General features: G+C 40.0%; 1 protein-coding gene across 1 annotated transcript; it reads right to left on the bottom strand.

The window, feature by feature from the left end:
* Positions 1-3,813: 3,813 nt before the first annotated feature.
* On the bottom strand, positions 3,814-16,994 carry LOC131222291 (uncharacterized). The gene is made up of 7 exons (XM_058217305.1): positions 16,640-16,994; positions 11,951-12,011; positions 11,763-11,857; positions 11,638-11,671; positions 8,842-8,896; positions 8,715-8,757; positions 3,814-4,067 (listed from the first exon to the last, which is right to left on the bottom strand). The coding sequence occupies exons 1-7, from the start codon at positions 16,952-16,954 to the stop codon at positions 3,996-3,998; spliced, it is 675 nt and encodes a 224-aa protein (XP_058073288.1). The 5' UTR covers positions 16,955-16,994; the 3' UTR covers positions 3,814-3,995.
* Positions 16,995-17,212: the final 218 nt, after the last annotated feature.

Raw genomic sequence — 17,212 nt, forward strand, 5'->3', positions numbered from 1 at the left:
TAGCGGAACCCATATATACATAGGTACTAAATACATATATACATACATAGACATGGATACATATACACATGCCATTTGAATCCATCAAGGGCACATGCTTTCAATTAGATCACATCATCATATCTTTACTTACTCCTTTTCTTATTCTTTTGGGCTTTTTCTGTTGCTTTTTTAGAGCCTTTAACTTGCACTAATTTACTCTTTTTAACTGGTAAAGTACTTGGTCACCACATGGTCAAATTATTTAAGGCTACTTTCCCTTATCTTATTATCTATTGGTACTGTTATGGGTTAATATGATCCGACTATAATTAAGGTCATCTCGGCCAAGCTACGTTCATAGACGATTTAACCAAACTTCCTTCAAGGTCAGCTTAACCAGACAAGCGGCCATTTTGGAGATACTTCATCGAAAGGGATCAACGAGCAAGATAGGTCCGAGCCATGACATGAAAAGATACGAGCTTAGATGAGTCAGACCAAACCGTTCTCGAGTAAGTTATCAAGTCATGCCTTGACGACCCCAGCCTTGAGCCACCCACAGCTAACTCAGCCTAGCCCGAGCTCGGTTGAAGCAAGCTTTGCTCAGCTCATCTGTTCGGCTTGACTTCAGTCAACCAGCCTAGTTTAGACGACTGAGCCGAACCCAGTCTAGTAATGCACGATAATATTAACTGCTCAACCACAATCATGAGATAACTGGCAACATCATCACACGCGTTGTTCTCGCCAAATGGCTGAGATCGTGCCAAGATTAACGGACGCCCACTCCAACCAAATAGTATAAATAGGGTTCTCGTCGAACGTAACAGGTTGGCAAAATCTCTCACCCAAAACCCAATCCACAACTTAGACTCAGATTCCAGACCTGACTCCTTATTTCAATTATACCCATTCTGAAAACATGTTATTATTCAACGACCGCATATTTTATCTAATAAAGCATGACTTGTCTTATAGTTATGGTATGCATCTTCTGATTCAATTTGAGCGGTACGAGACTCATGTAAAACTCTAGAGGCACATCTCCATGTCTTCCACTCTACTTGAATTTTATGGAAAAATCCTTTCTATGCCCTCTACTTTTATGAATTATTGACTCAATATCGAAACTAGTTATTTTAGGATATTTTTTTTAAAAAAAAAAGTAATCTTAACGAATTCTTGATTTTATTATTATTAAATTTGCACTTCATATATTCTGATTTAGTTCAAGTAATTTTAAATTGTTTAGATTCTAAAGCATTCATCCAAAAACCTATCTTTGCATTTATACGCTCCCTCATCTGCTATATTATTTGCAAACAACATACATCATGTTAAGTCTTCCTGTAAATATTTAGTTAACATGCCCAAAGCAAAAAAGGAATAGGCTTAATACCCTGACACCCCCAAGCGTAAGCCTACGATAGTTAAGAACTCACTTGTCATTCTATTAGTGATCCTAACATATATAGCCTGCTGATTAGTAATCATTGGAGGGTCCAACCAATACATTTTAAGTTTTTTAGTTTTTACTTCTAGGCTCCCAACAAGAGGTCTATCTCTTGATTGGTTCTAATTGCCTTGGATGAGCTCGTGGATTTTGTGTCGTGGAGATTCTTTCATATTCAACTTGTAATTGCAACCTGAAACCTGTACGTCGTGACATTAACCTCAAAGGAAACTGTCACTTGGCCAGTTTTCACTTCCACTGATGAATTTCAATTCCATTCAATGGTACATCCAAATGCAGCCATAATGTGAAGAATAATGATATATATGAAAAAAGATGCTACCAGGTCGACCTCATGGGAAGAGCCCTGTAGGCCCCACTACGATGTATAGGGCATCCAAACCCCTCTAGGTTATAAGATGTCCCAAAAAATCAGTTATATCCGGAACTCAGGTGGTCCGTATCATTTCAAAACATGCAAAATCATGCCTAAAATATCCAAGAGCACTTTGTGGGGCCACCTTAGTTTTGGAATGGCCTAAAATTTGATATAACCCTTGTCTAAGTGGAACACACATTGGAAGGAGTAGATTCGGTCAGACCAAGGTAACACCGAGTTCGGTCAGGCCATGATAGTGGAGCTCACCTTGATGTATGTATTGTATATCCATGCGGTTCCTCTAGTTTGACAGTTAATTTTAGGGGATGGACCCAAAAATGAAGCAGATCCAAATCTCAGGTGAACCATACCACAAGAAATAGTGGTGATTGAACACCCACCATTAAAAAATTCCTAGGCCCTACCATAATGTTTATTTGTTGTGCAAACTGTTGATGAGGTCACACAGACCTGGATGAAGGGAAAACACAAATATCAGCTTGATCCAAAAATTCCGTGGCCCACCGGAAGTTTTTGGTGGTGGGCACTCAATCACTAGTACTTCCTATGGTGTGGTCCACCTGAGATTCTGATCTGCTTCATGTTTTTGTCATGCCCTAAAATGAGCTGTCAAAATGGATGGATGGTGTAGATATACAACACATATATCAAAGTGGGCCCACAGTCACAGTGTTACCACGGCCTAACCAAATCGACTCCCCGCAATGGATGGGTTGGTGTCTGAACCACATCCCATCAGGACCTATAAACAATCAGGAACGTTTCAATGGGTGGGCATCTACTCTTAACTGTTGTCTAGGGTGTGGCCCAAATTGCCCTGATTTTTAGGCCCATGGCCCACCACGAAAGGGTCCGTCTAATTGATGGTGTGGATATGTACGGTGGTGCCCACGGAGCTTGACCTCATGGTGTGTGCACGGGCGTGTGTGTAATGTTACAATAAATATTTTTGAATATTTTTATTTTAAGCAAGATTTTCCCAATATCATCCTGCGAAAAACCTCAAAATTTGAATGAGATTTGTCAGTATGCTGGGAGAAAAGAGTGCCTAACACTCCCATCGCACTCAGAAATGCTGGCATCCATACGGATAATATTGCTCGTTTGGAAACAAATAGGGAAAGAGTAGAATACGTTGCCAAGGGGTTCTCTGGACGACCAGCACCGCCATTTTCATAAATAATAACACTTTTCCACAAGGGTTCTCTGGATGTAAGAAACTCTCCACTCAACTTACTTCCTTTGAAAGAGAATTCCAAGCAATTCATCTCCCCTTTATTGACCCTGTTTGGAACGTGGGATTAGGTGGCATGGAGTTCTTAAGCTCCTGTTTGGAACGTGGGATTAGGTGGTATGGAGTTCTTAACCTCCTGTTTGGAACATGGGTTTAGATGGGATTAGGCAGCATGGAATTGCTCGTGGTACAATGTAAGTTTCACAAATGACCAGCAGGATTAGATTAATCCAGGTATCATATCATCCAATCCCGCAAAAAAATACAGCAGAATTTCTCGTGGATTTTAAAATCCACTACATCTGGGCCCTATGTTGATGCATGTGTTTCATCCACACCGTCCATACATATTCACCCTTAATGCATGACATGAGTTGCATATGCAGGGACAGGACTGGTCTACTAAACTGGACCATTGATTACAATTCCATGGTCTACTAAACATGGGTTTCTCTTACTGCAGTGATTTTACAAAGGAAGAATTTGAACCCAAACACTGGATTGGATGGCCAAATACCACAGCATTTCCTGACATATAATCATTGTATGATAATGGTGTCAATTCCACCAAATGCAATTCAATAGCATTTAATTCCACATTCCAAACAGACCCAAGTGAAGAGTGAAGCCAGGCATCCAAACACACTAACCAACTCAAAACTTCTCGAGTGCCATCCAAACAAACCACAAATGAACTCCCGCATTTTTAAAGCATACACATAACTGCCGAGACCCCACTGCAAGTTAGTAAATTTACCATGCCACTTGTTGCATAAAATTCTCATCAACTAAATTTTTTTAATACCTATGAGAATTGAAAGGCCAGAGGCCACACAAGTAGGTGGCTACACGGCGCGTATATTGGAATCTTTGTGTTCAAATATCTCAGGACAAAAGCTTTCACAACCTACTTAACTCATTACTATTTACACTCCATTAAGAGTAACCACAATTTTGCGAGGAGTAGCATAATCCCGGTGCTCGCACAGCCATATTCCCTGAAAAAATAATAATAATAATAATAAATAAATTCTTCAAACAAATGAAAAATAATGTTAGTTTTCCAGAAGTAAAACGAGATTATAGTTCTCTCAGGTTGAAAAGTCAAACTACTTCAGCAAAGAAAAAGTCAAAATGCCCGTGTTTATACAAAAAGTGTCAAACACAGACCAATGTCACCATTGCTGGTGGAGGGAGGGAGGGAGTAATATAAACAATAGTAACAGCATATAATATACAAAAGGGTATCTAAATAAACATAAATACATTGAAAATGTCAATATTACATAATACACGTACAGAAGGAGGCTAGTAGAGCAATGTAACTTAGAGACATTAAAGACTCAGACGTGCATTAAGTATCAAATATCACAACATGCTGGAACATAGGTGATTCTATGATAATTTTGTGAGAGATTATCATATAACTATTACCTCCCACACGTTAGATGAGCTGGTAGAGACAGTGTAGTGTGTGTGAGTGATCCAGGGTTGGCAGTGTTACCTTTCATATATATATATATATATATGGGAAATAGTACTATGAGTTCGACCTCATGGGAAGCTTCCCATGAGGTCGAGTTGTGGTCCTGTGCATCGGACATCCACCCCAACAGTCAGATGCACCCTTCTGTGGTGGGCCACAGGCCTTAAAATCAGGCCAATCCATGACTAGGTGGGCCACAGGAAAGAGAACACTTGAGAGTGGATACCAACCCATTGGAACCTTCATGATCATTTATAGGGCCTACTGAGATGTGGTTCACACATCCCACCCATCCATTGTGTGTGTCCCACTTGGATGAGGGACCACACCAAGTTTCGGCTGTATCCAAAACTTAGGTGGGCCCCACAAGTACTTTTAGATGTTTTAGACATGCTTTCACACAGTTTCAGATGGTATGGCCCACTTGAGTTCCAGATAAGGCGGGTTTTTGGGATATCCTATAACATGGAGGGGACCCACCGAATTCATGCTGTGTATGTCAGATGCAGATCAGTGGGGCCCACACAGCTCAACCTCATAGTACCATTACCATATATATATATAGGCATAAGATACAAAAACATGTAGCTGGACGAAAACCCATTACAAAAACACACAAGTTCAAAAGCAAGAAAAAAGGAATGGTGGCATCTTTTTCCTATTAGCCACACCAGCAGCGTGTCTACACAGTGATGAGAAGCCACCCATGGGCTACATCTATGTGATGGAGAGGACTAGAAACAAAATTATGGACATTTTCAACAGGCCTATCTTATATATTATAAATAAGAGATGGGAATTCTTTGCGTCTAGCGATTGATCTTGTTATGATCTACGGAGCTTGACTGTTAAAAGTGTACTGTTCATCCAGCCAACACTTTCACAGGTCGAGCTCCACGTTGAGCTCGCCCGGGTTGTAGGGGGGTAGCACCCCATTGCTTGGGGGTATGGGAGCGTGCCCCTGGTCCAGAGGACAATTTCATAATTTCACATTGAGTTTTACGTAAGCCTTAATTCGTGTGGGGTAATATATATTATGTCATGAGAGAGAGAGAGAGAGAGAGAGAGAGAGAGAGAGAGTTGCCATTGTACTGAGAGCTTCTTCTTCATTTTTTTGCCTTTGAGCATAGCGAGTTGGTGTGAATCCGTGGACATACCGAAAGGGAACCACGTAAATCTCTGTGTTGTGGTTTGCATCCTTTTTCTTTTTCTACTTTCTTTTTATTTCAATATTTTTGTGCGTGTGGTCGAGAAGAGATCTTTCTCCCAACATGTTTGTGGCATCATCGACACATATGATTGACTTTCTTAATGTTTTGGAGAGAATGATTCCAGATAAAGAAGAGTAGGATAAGATTTTTCAAGAGTCGAACATCTACATGAAAAGTTCGGGAATTTTATCAAGAGGCAGCCATCAGGCATAGGAGTATGAACGTTAACGTTAGCGAGTTGGTCTAACTTAAAAATAATTTCTTACAATGTAAAAAGTCTAACTTAAACTATTATTTCAACCGGCTGGTAGTCAATGTATGGAGTTGACCCAAACAGGAAGGATCTGGCACTACAGAAGTTGGCCATGAAAATTCTTGGCCTTGCATGTTGTGCTAGAGGTTGCAAGTGCAACTAAAGTATATTCGAGTCAGTAAGTTTTACAATTCACTTTCAGCTCACTAATCGTAAAAGTAAACGATGATCATCGGCTCATCACTAATTCACTTTCAATAGAAAATTTAGAATGATATATAAATCCACGCCAAAAAAGGGAATCATCTTGAACAAAAGAAGTTCAATAATTTTGTCTTCAAACAGTACAGCCAAAAGCTACGAGAATGATTTCAAGGTAGGCGAGAAAAACCTAGTGTTTATGATCTTATCTGTCTAAATGATTTGGAGGCAGATAATGAGTGGCTTATAGGGACATGAGATCCAGTTTTTGCAAGTGAGAACCTAACATGGGCCCAAGTCGAAGATGTTGCTTTTGGATTGACACCTGGATAAGGTTCTTCAACTCAACAACGAATAAGAGGGACGAGCAATTGCACAAGGCCTAGTACCGGTTAAAGCCAAAAAAATGAGAATGAGATTGAAGAGGTACAAGAAGAAGATGGCGACTATTAGATGTGGATGAGCAACTTGTGTGAACCAAGGATAAAGAAACAAAAAGAGATGAAGTATACATTGAAGAATGAGATAACTTCAACGATGAAAAACTTAGTTTCTATGATCATATCTGTCTAAATGATTTGAAGGCAGATAATGAGTGGCTTGTATATAATTGAGATCTGGTCTTTGTAGGTGAGAACTTGACATGGGCCCAGGTCGAAGATGTCACTTTGGATCAGCACCTGGAGAAGGTTCTTCAACTCAACAGTGAAGAATAGAGGCGAGTAATAGCACAAGGACTAATAGCAGTCAAGGCCAAGAAAATAAGAATGAGGTTGCAGAGGTATAAGAAGAAGTTGATCGACCATTAGATTTGGATGAGCAACTTGTGCAAACCGATGATAAAGAAATAGGAGAAGATGAAGTATACGTCGAAGAATGAGAACTTTGACGACGATGGTGGTGGTGATGTGCCAAGATGGAAGAGGGGTCAATGTATATATTAGCATAAGTTGTTAGGTATGTAACTTGTAATTTTTAAATTTGTAACTTGTAAGTTGTAACGAGTTTTTTTTCCCACTATTTTTTTTTTAACTTAGTTTGTTCTTTGTACTTTGTATGGTATTGGTAGTTCAGTACCATTTATCATATCAAGTGAAGAGTATGAAGTAACTCATTAGTCATCAAGATATCATTTCTCAATAAAAATTTTAAATTTTTAGTAGGTTATTGACTATTGTTATTTATTACTTGTTAATGAATTAGAACTTACAAGATTTCTTTGAGAGAGAACAGAATAATTTATTAAGAAGCCCACCAACGGCGAGAAAAGAATACAGCTTTACACTAAAACATAGAAGCAAACAAGGGAATAGCTGCCTTAGTTGCTTTTACAAAGGGAGCCCAAGAGAGAATGAGACCATTGATGATTCCCACCACCCCCTCAACCAAAGAGTTGTCATTCCTGAAACACTGCACATTTCGTTTTTTTCCAAATTGCCCAAAAGATAGGCATGATGAAAAGCCTTTGAATCGCTTTAGCATCTTTCCCCCCACCCTTACTGTGCCAAGCCCATAAGAGAGCCTCAACAGATTCCGGTATCACCCAAGGCATATTAGCCGCCTTAAGGAAATAGCCTCACACCTTACGAGCAAAGGCGCAATGAATAAATAAGTGATCGATCGTTTCCGCACTCTCCATGCACATAAGACGTTCAGAAGTATGAGAGACCTACACTGTAGGTTATCAATTGTCAACACTCTCTTTCTAGCCAACAACCAGACAAACACGGCCAGCCATGAAGAAGCACCATAAAACCATTGGTGAAACAGGTGAGAAGGCGAGGGACTACAAAGACCTGCTAAAAAAGAGCGCACAGAGAATCTACCAGATTGGTGGCCTGACCAAATCATAGTCTTCTTCTTGAATCGAGGGGGATATCTTCTTGAGAAGATCCAATACGCCAACTAAATCAACAATCTCGTCCTCCATATTCCTTTGGAAAGTAGGGCTCCACACAACTAAGTTTCCACACATAGAGAAGCATCGCTAAACTAGGACGAAACAATCCGGGGCCAACACAGCAATCCTAGGAAACAAATCTTGAAGCGGCTTGTCACCACACCATACATCAACCTAGAAACGTATGCACTTTCCATTCCCAAGATCGAATGCAACAACTCAACGAAAAAGACATTCGGTCACCGCTATCGCCTTCCATACAGCAGAAGCCCGATACAAAGAAGAGGACTTGACCATCCGACCTCGCTCCTACAAGCCATACTTGCTCACAAATCACAATAATGTCTTTCCAAAGCTTGCTTGAGGTGGTTCTCAATTTCCAAAGCCACTTACTGAGAAGTGCAATATTTAGAACTTAAAAGATGACTTGGTGTTAATGTGACTTACTGATTCTTATACATTAATTATGTCTGTCAGAAGTAGCTTCTGGTGGTGTTACCAAACCCAGCCTTAATATCCAGAAAAAGCTGGGAGCATTGGTTATATTTTAGTAGAAAAATAGACATTAATCCAAATAATATAATTCCTGATTACCTGCCAAGTTCCCATGTTGAGACGTCCATCAGTTATTGGGATCCTGTAAAAAAAAAAAGTTCAGTAGTAATAAAACATGTAACAAAATGGGAATTTAAACTGGGATGTGGTCTGAGTAAATTCATACGTGAGGGAGCAACCAAACATTGATGATTTGATATGCGCTGGCATGTCATCAGGGCCTGCAAGAATGACATCCACCAAATTTGCAATCACCACCGGACGAAATGACAACATAATCAATAACAAGCAAGCTATTTTCCTGGATGCTCTGCAACTGTGAACTCCCTAATTGCTAGAAACCAAGGCAATATTTAGTGCACCCATAAACACTTTATGCTTTTTAACAATGAAACTTCCAGGTCAATGATTGACTATTCCTATTCAATCACACTGAGGATCGGCTCCAAGGAATAGAAACCCAAAGGTGGATACATATCCCATGTTACGACTTGCAGAAAATGCCGGAGTTGTGACACTGCAGAAATACATCATATTGGTCTCAAGTTGGTAGCATAACACACTAGCATTATTATCTTTTGAAGTAAGCAGACTATGGTTAGGAACATTCAAATTTAGACCCTGACAGTCAAGATACTTGAAGACAAAACCGCATTGCTGCACAGCAATGCTGTTTTTTTGTTTTGTTTTGTTTTTTTTTTTTGAAAGATGGCACTGCAGTGCTGTTAAAAATAACATCCGTGATTTGGTTGCCAAATACTATAGACTGTTCCGTATACAATCAGAATCCAGAAGAGTAACAGGTTCAGCCAGGATCCAACCACTTAGTCCCAAAGGGCTGGCACATCTATGATTTCACTATGGACTAAGCTTATCCTTTATAAAATCTTATGAATCAATGATTCTGCAACAGGCAGTTTTCAATGTAGGCGACGATTCCAAAATTAAGTTCTGGGAACGCACCTCATGAGGTAAGTGGTAACCATCCACTATAGGAGGACTTCTCCAGATTCTATAATCTCCTCTGATTGACAGGCTATTAATGCTCAAGTATGGTCGGAGATTTAGCGATTTTGTCTGATGAGAGCTTCTGCAGGAATCTCAGGGATGACAAAGTTAGGGATTTCACCTTCCTGCAAAATCATATTAGGGATGTTTGCCCATCCCCATCCCCATGCCTCAGAGACAGATGGTAAAGGAAGTTCAATCCTATGGGGAGGTTTATGGTGAAATCATTCCACTGGTTTCTTCTCAGTGGAGACGCAAGTACCATTGCGCCGTTGGCCACTATTTGGCCTTATCTAGTTTCCCCAAGGGTGATCAAATTTCAGTGCTCAGTGGCCAAAATCAAAATCCTAACCATTGATCAGCCTTAAAAAAAGAAAAAAAAAAAAAAGAAGCAACAGCAACTTTCATTAAAAGAGGGGAAGAGAAAAGAAAAAGAGAAAAAAGAAAAAACAGGGAAAAGGTAACCAATGGTTGTCTCTAGAGCTGGGCACGAACCGACTCGGCTCGCCTAACTCGACTTGTCCGACTCGTTCGGAACTAACTCGACCCAAACCGAATGGGTGGATCGGTCCGAACTGAGTAGCCTTCGCCAAATCCGAACTCAAACCGAGTCGAGTTCGAGTTACTCAGTAATTCGACCCGACTCGACCCAAAACTCGATTCAGCCAGACTCAACTCGATCTGAAACCGACTCGACTCGAATTCGGGTATATATATAATTTTTTTTTAAAAAAAAAAAACCCTAAATTTTAAATATCTCTAACCCTATACGCCGGACCCGACCCACCCAGACCCGATCCCAAACTCTCTCTTCCTCCCTCATCCTCCTCTTCCAAGTCCGGCAACCACCCACCACCATCACCACCCTCTCTCTCTCTCTCTCTCTCTCTCTCTTCCAAGCCCGACAATTTCACGGCAGACGCCCACCACCATCATCACCAGATTCATCACTGTCGTCCTCTCTCTCCCCTCCACTCTCTCCCTCCCTCATCTCTTGATCTGAATCGGTGCTAACTAGAACCAACTCGGTACTTTTTACTAGGTCGGACTCAGTTCGGATTAGTTCCAGCCAAACCCGGATTCGGATATGTTCAGGCATGCTGGACTCGGTACCGAGTCGAGTCGAGTTCGGGTCAGGCTTATTTCAAAAATAGATCGAGTCGGGTCAGCCTTAACTCAGCCCGACTCGACTCGATGCCCAGCTCTAGTTGTATCATGTCTCAAAAATGCAGAATCAATTCATCACCTTTTCATACAATGCAGTGATTTACCACCTCCCTTGCACACGAGTGAATGCATGCCCATGCAGGACTGTCCATAGGATGGGTCATTATGAGAGAGGGCCTCCAATGAAGAATCAGGCCAGTTTGTGTATGTTTGAGTGGTACGGAAGTGATTTACCAACTAGTGCACATGTGTGAATGTGTGCCGCTTGCAGGACCGTCCATACAATGCGCCATCACAATAAAGGGCCTCCTGTGAAAAATCAGGTCTGTTGATAAATGGTGGGCTACAGTAGTGAACACAATGTTAGCTGTTGGTACAATTTCTGATAGCAACTGATAGAACCTGTAACAATTGTTGGAGAAAAAAATTCATCAAACCCATGGGTGGCACACAAAGATGCCACGCAATGTTGTAAAATTAGTTTAAACATCCAAATGGGTCCTACTTGACTTGTTATGCACAGTGAGACGAGTTGTTAAATATGTTTCGGATAAGGAACACCACAATAGTCTCTACCTGAACCCATATGAATAAATTTAAAACTATGACAATCCATATTATGCACAGTGAGAGGAGTTGTTACATATGTTTCGGATAAGGAACACCGCAATAGTCTCTACCAGAACCCATACGAACAAATTTAAAAGTATGACAATCCATCACTCAATGAAAAGAGCACAAATACCTTTTCATGATTCAAAGAAGGGAACTCGAAGGTTTTCCTTACCTTCCATTGTATGCTTCCAAGGTGCAGATGGCCCCTAAAACACACATACCCAAACAGCACATCACAACTTCATTCCATCAATATAGTGCCAATATACTGAATGAAGAATTAGGAAACATATTAACCTCTGGAACTATCCTATTGAGGAATGTTTCAGTGTCGGCCCGGACGTCTGAATCATAGTTCTCATTTATAGTTAGGGAAGCGCTCGTGTGTTGAACTGGAAAAAAAAAAACCAAAAAAAAAAAACAGTTTTAGGAGATAATGACAAACATGCTTAAGAACATGCGCAGAATCAAATTGGGCCACTCACTGAATAAATGTGCAAGACCGCATTTGAAGCCTGATAAATCTTGTTCAACTTCCTTCAATATCTGATAACCAAGACCATCAGAAAACAGAGCAGAAAGAGTTTCAGAAAATGAAACTAGATCAGAATGACACATTACAATAATGGTCACAAACTCATAAACAACTTGGAACTCAATCAAGATCTCATTTTTGAGTTCATGTACAGTGCAAACTTTGTAATATATTTAAATCAGCAGATTACTTTATGAAACCATGGTTCCAAATATCTGTCTCGTATCTGCCAAAACAGGCGTGTTGGGTTTGTATTGGTCGATAGGCCTGATAGAGGCATACAGCATCCATTTCAGCAGATTCCAATATCTGAAACAGGAGTGAAGCGGTCGGTCGATAGGCCCGATAGAGGCATACAGTATCCATTTCAGCAAGATGCAAATACCTGAAATAGGAGTGAAGCGGTCCAAACCAAAAATTGTTAGCCATATTGGCCAGCATCAATAAGGACCATTTTTTTCAGATACACTCACCCTGTATCAGTCGTAAAGGACCATTTTTCATTTCCCTCCCTCCCAACCTTAGAGGAAGCTCATCTTGAAAAATGATCGATCAAGTGGCAATGTGTATGGAAACCTTGCTGCACATCACTTGTCTTCTCCATCCGTCCCAACCTTAGAGGAAGCTCAGCCTGAGAAATGATCGAACAAGTGTGCTGTGTATGGAAACCTTGCTTCACATCACTTGTCTGTTCCATCCATTACATCTAGTCCAATCTTCTTTCATCATAGTGCAAAAACTACATCAATCAGATAGTCCTAAACATCTGTGACTCAAACCACCTTTATGAGCAATCTTGTCTATCAATTTCAGCAAGCCCCTGAGTGGACAGTTTGGATCATCCAATCATAATGGTTTTTCCAGGGCTGCCTATGAAGAGCGGGGTGGACCTAATGGGACTGGATAGGTGATGTGGATGCCAATGACTACAAACGCAACAATGTGTATGTTACGGTTCCGATGAACTCACCCCACTGTATCATAACCCAACTTCGAAACTTAGTTTAGTCAAGATCTAGGTCTATGTTGAAGATAAAAACACAAAACTTGAGCAATATTCGGTGGATCGAAGTGAAGATGACCATTTTGAGGAAAATTCGAGAAGGGGTTGTACATTTGAGTGAGAAGGAAGAAAAGAAGAAGAATGAAAGAAAGAAGAGTGTTAGGGTTTGGACATCCCCCACTTTCTCGTGTTTTATTCGAAGAGACTTTTCAATATTTACAATAATGCCATTAGTAACAAAAGCAAGAACACCCAACATGTCCTACAACTAAACTTACGTAAAATCAGCGAAATACAGGGAGCTAAACACAGAAATGGGCTGAGTGATGGTCTGTAAGTAGCGTAAACCATCACCCTTTTAATTTCTTAACTTTTTGTATTTCAAATCTTCATCATTTTTCTTTCTTTCTTTTTTCTTTTTTCGTTTTTTTGAGAGAGAACAAAAGATTCATTGAAAAAGGTGCTGAGATAGCTCCCAAAGCAACACAACAAAGCAAAAAAAAAAAGGAGTATTGAAAGAAGAAAGATTACAACATAACCACCCAACCCTTCCCCATTCCCCACTCCGCAACTAGAAGCATCACGTTGCGAATGATCCACTCGGCAAATATACTTTCATTGTGGAATTATCTTCCATTCCTTTCTCCCCACATCGACCACAACCCAACAAGAAGATAAAGCCTCCAAACAGCTTTAATGCTCTTGTGAAAGGATACCCCATGCCAAGCTATAAATAAATCTCCGACATTGAAAGGAATAGCCTAGGCCATGTCGAAGCTTGACATAATAGAAGCCCAAACTCAACTTGTGAAGGGACAATGGATGAATAAATGGTTCACCGACTTGGCATTGGACATGCACATTAGACAAACATTCAAGGTAACCATAAGAGTGCTTCTAAAGGCTATCTATCGTTAAGACTATTTTCCTCCCTACCAACCATCCAAAAGCTCCAATCTTTGGGGGAGCTTCATAATGTCACACGTGACTCGTTTTGCCAAGCTTATTCCCGCTGTTTTTTTATTTTTTTATTTTTTATTTTTTATTTTTTATTTTTTTTGAAAGGTAATATTTTATTGCAAAGAAACAAGGACTCCAAACCACTAAGACGAAAAAACTAAAAACAAAGCAACAGGGGAATGAGAAAAACATGGAAAAAGGAAAAAGAAATAACACCTAGACAGAGTAAGAAGTACAAAGAAGTAGAAAGATTTAACCAAGAAGCATTCTGACTTCTCTTTAGTCCACACCCAGCTGTCACTTTCGCAAACCATTGGTCTACAAGAATGCAAGCAATCTACAAGAGCCATTAACTCGGCTAGCTCATCGTCCCAAAGGTATCAGCGGCACAACAGGGCCCACACAAAGATATTGCTATTGTAAGTTTATGAAAGAACTAAGGGTGAGAGAATAACAACTTGTGGTAAAAGAATCATCATCATAATTACCGCCATCTTAGCCATTGTTCTATGTGTCAACAATATCAGTCGAAATATTGGCCAACCTCTCTATTTTCCACATGCAATACGATATCTTCCTGGAATACACTTCTCACAAGATAACATTTATTTGGCTTATATATCATGATATTAGCGATATTCCTGATATTTCCTATGGTATCTGTGATATTTTCCATGATATATGGATATTTCACACAATACTTGTGATATTTCCCGTGACCATGCCACCCCGGAGTCCAATCCTTCATTCTATAGAAGGGTTTTCTTTCTTTTGTTTCTGGCTGAATAAACTAGAAGACTGCTGGGAATTAATTTCAATCCCCTCTTTAACAAATGTGTTGGCGATTAAATTTTCCTTCCTCTCAACATGGCCAAATGAAACATTTGTCCTTGAAATAATCTTGTATGCTACAACAGACAATCTCCACAGCTCGGTAACTCCATGCGGATTTGAGACCAGTGTGTATTTTTTGCTCCTTTAAGTTTTTGTAATATTGTTTGTGTTTTATTGTTGTATTGTCTACCATTTGAATGATATGAACACATTTTGGACATAATTGCATCATTGATGGCTGACATGCATATTTTCGCCCCTATTCAATGTAAAATTATTATGCATATTGTCTTGTAATGTTTTAATTTAGAATTTGCCATTTGAATGATATGAACACATTTTGGATATAATTGCATCATTGATAGCTGACATGCATACTTCTGTCCCTAAATAACGCAAAATTATTATGCGTATTGTCTTGTAATATTTTAAGTTTGAAGTGTGTAATCATGTGTTTTTTAAAATTCCTAAGTTCCATTGAAAAATTCCACCACTTTCCTAAAGTTTCCCTCAAGCTATGATAATTTACATGATATCTGTAACATTTCCCAAAATATTCAAATATTTCCCATTCTAGAAGGTACAATACCATGTGCGACATTAACACTTAAAACATTAATCTTAGCTTTTCCTCCCAACAATTTGGGGTCAGCTTTTAAATGGCAGATTGGCAGAGGTTTTATGATCAGCTGCTTACCAGACATCAACCTTCCTCTTTTACCTGGACTAAAAGTTGAAACAGGTAGCGGCAGAGGCTTGTGACTTATGAAAAGAATACCCATGCAAACTACATGCATATAACAAGAGAATATAACTCTGTAACATATTATAATGGGAATTGTGGGGCAAAAAAGTTCCCCCAATTAATGACTCAGAAAGATAGGTGGTCTTCGAAGTAAATACACATTAGACAAGTTTGGAGAATATTTTAGTGATTAGGAATTAGGATGCCATCAGTACCTCTCTCCACAAGAGAGTAAAGTAAAAGGGAAAAGATTTTATGGTTATTTGTAAGAGAATGATGATCTATACATGTGAATAATGTCACTATAGATGTGCCATATAGGTAACTCAATCCAAACCATTCAAATTGTTGATCTTATACCAAAAATCAAATCGGGTACTCATTAGGTTCATTCATGCACTCTGTATATGAACAATTTGTGTTTTTCTTTATAACTGCCCATTCCTCCCATGCAATTGTGTGCTTGATGAGGTGTTTGGAATGGATCATGGTCAAATTGCAACCTACATGATGAATGGCCTGGATCCAGCATGTGCATTCCCTACTAGCATTTTATGCCGCAAAGAAGCCAGTCCATTTCACTCAAGCAAATGGAATTTTGATCCCTTATAGTCTAGACATCAAAGGCAGTGGAACCTCCACTTGAGCTGAAGGTGAAATAGGCAACACCCTCTTAACTGACTTCTCCCTAGTCCACTTGCCTATCAACAGGTAGATGGGGGACCCCCTCAATCTGACGACCTTTATCGCATCTCACAGCAGTGTATAGAATCACCATCCTTTTGATCTTGCCTTGGAAAAGCAAAATCAAGATCCAGTGCTCAACTCAATCGAATTCCTATGACTCGTACAACGCATATTCAGAGCAACCGACAACTAAAAATCCATGACTCACACAACTTCAAAATAGCCAAAACTATCATATCAACCAATAAATATATGTATATATAGAGGAGCCTTTTTCTCATGCACATACAAATCATGCATAAAAATGCACAAGTAAAGGCAAGAGATCAAAATGGCCATTCAGAGAGAGAGAGAGGGATGGATTTTTATTTTTTATTTTTTGAAGGAAAGGAAATGGAAAAGAAACGAACCTTAGGGGTGATGAGGTGGCAACCTCGTTTCTGGGGAGGGATGACGACAGTCTTCTGAGCCCATTTAGCAGCCATCGTCTCTGCAGTTTTAAGGGAATCGCTCGAAATGGCCGACGAGTGCTGAGACTTCACGCGGAGAGGAGAGGGAGAGGGTTTTGCTGCAAAGAAAACACAGGCTTGCATCCTCTCTAAGCGTTCCCACCCCAGTAGAATATAAGAAAAGTACGGTAGAAACACGAGCAAGCAAAGTCCCGCGATCGCACTCCTACTTCGGGTAGAGAACAACCTCGGCTCGTGTTGTCCTGCTATTTTCATCACCTCTTCCTTTCTTTCGTTAGGGCGGGTCTTGCTTTGGTCATGTGGTCTTGGTTCTAGCGATTGTGACGTCCTTGGCTCGTTTCTCGTGGTGGCTCGGTGCCGCTCTTTCCTCTACCATTGATGTCTTTGTATTAAGGGATAATGGACAAATGCACCCTTTACACAATGCTTCCCGGTCGATGCGCACCCTCATTTTATATATTTTCCTTCTCACCCCAGACCTTTCGAAGAAGATATTCCCTCAATGTCCCTTGG

The sequence above is a fragment of the Magnolia sinica genome, chromosome 13 (genome assembly GCF_029962835.1).
Source record: "Magnolia sinica isolate HGM2019 chromosome 13, MsV1, whole genome shotgun sequence".
In the NCBI taxonomy this organism is placed as follows: Eukaryota; Viridiplantae; Streptophyta; class Magnoliopsida; order Magnoliales; family Magnoliaceae; genus Magnolia; species Magnolia sinica.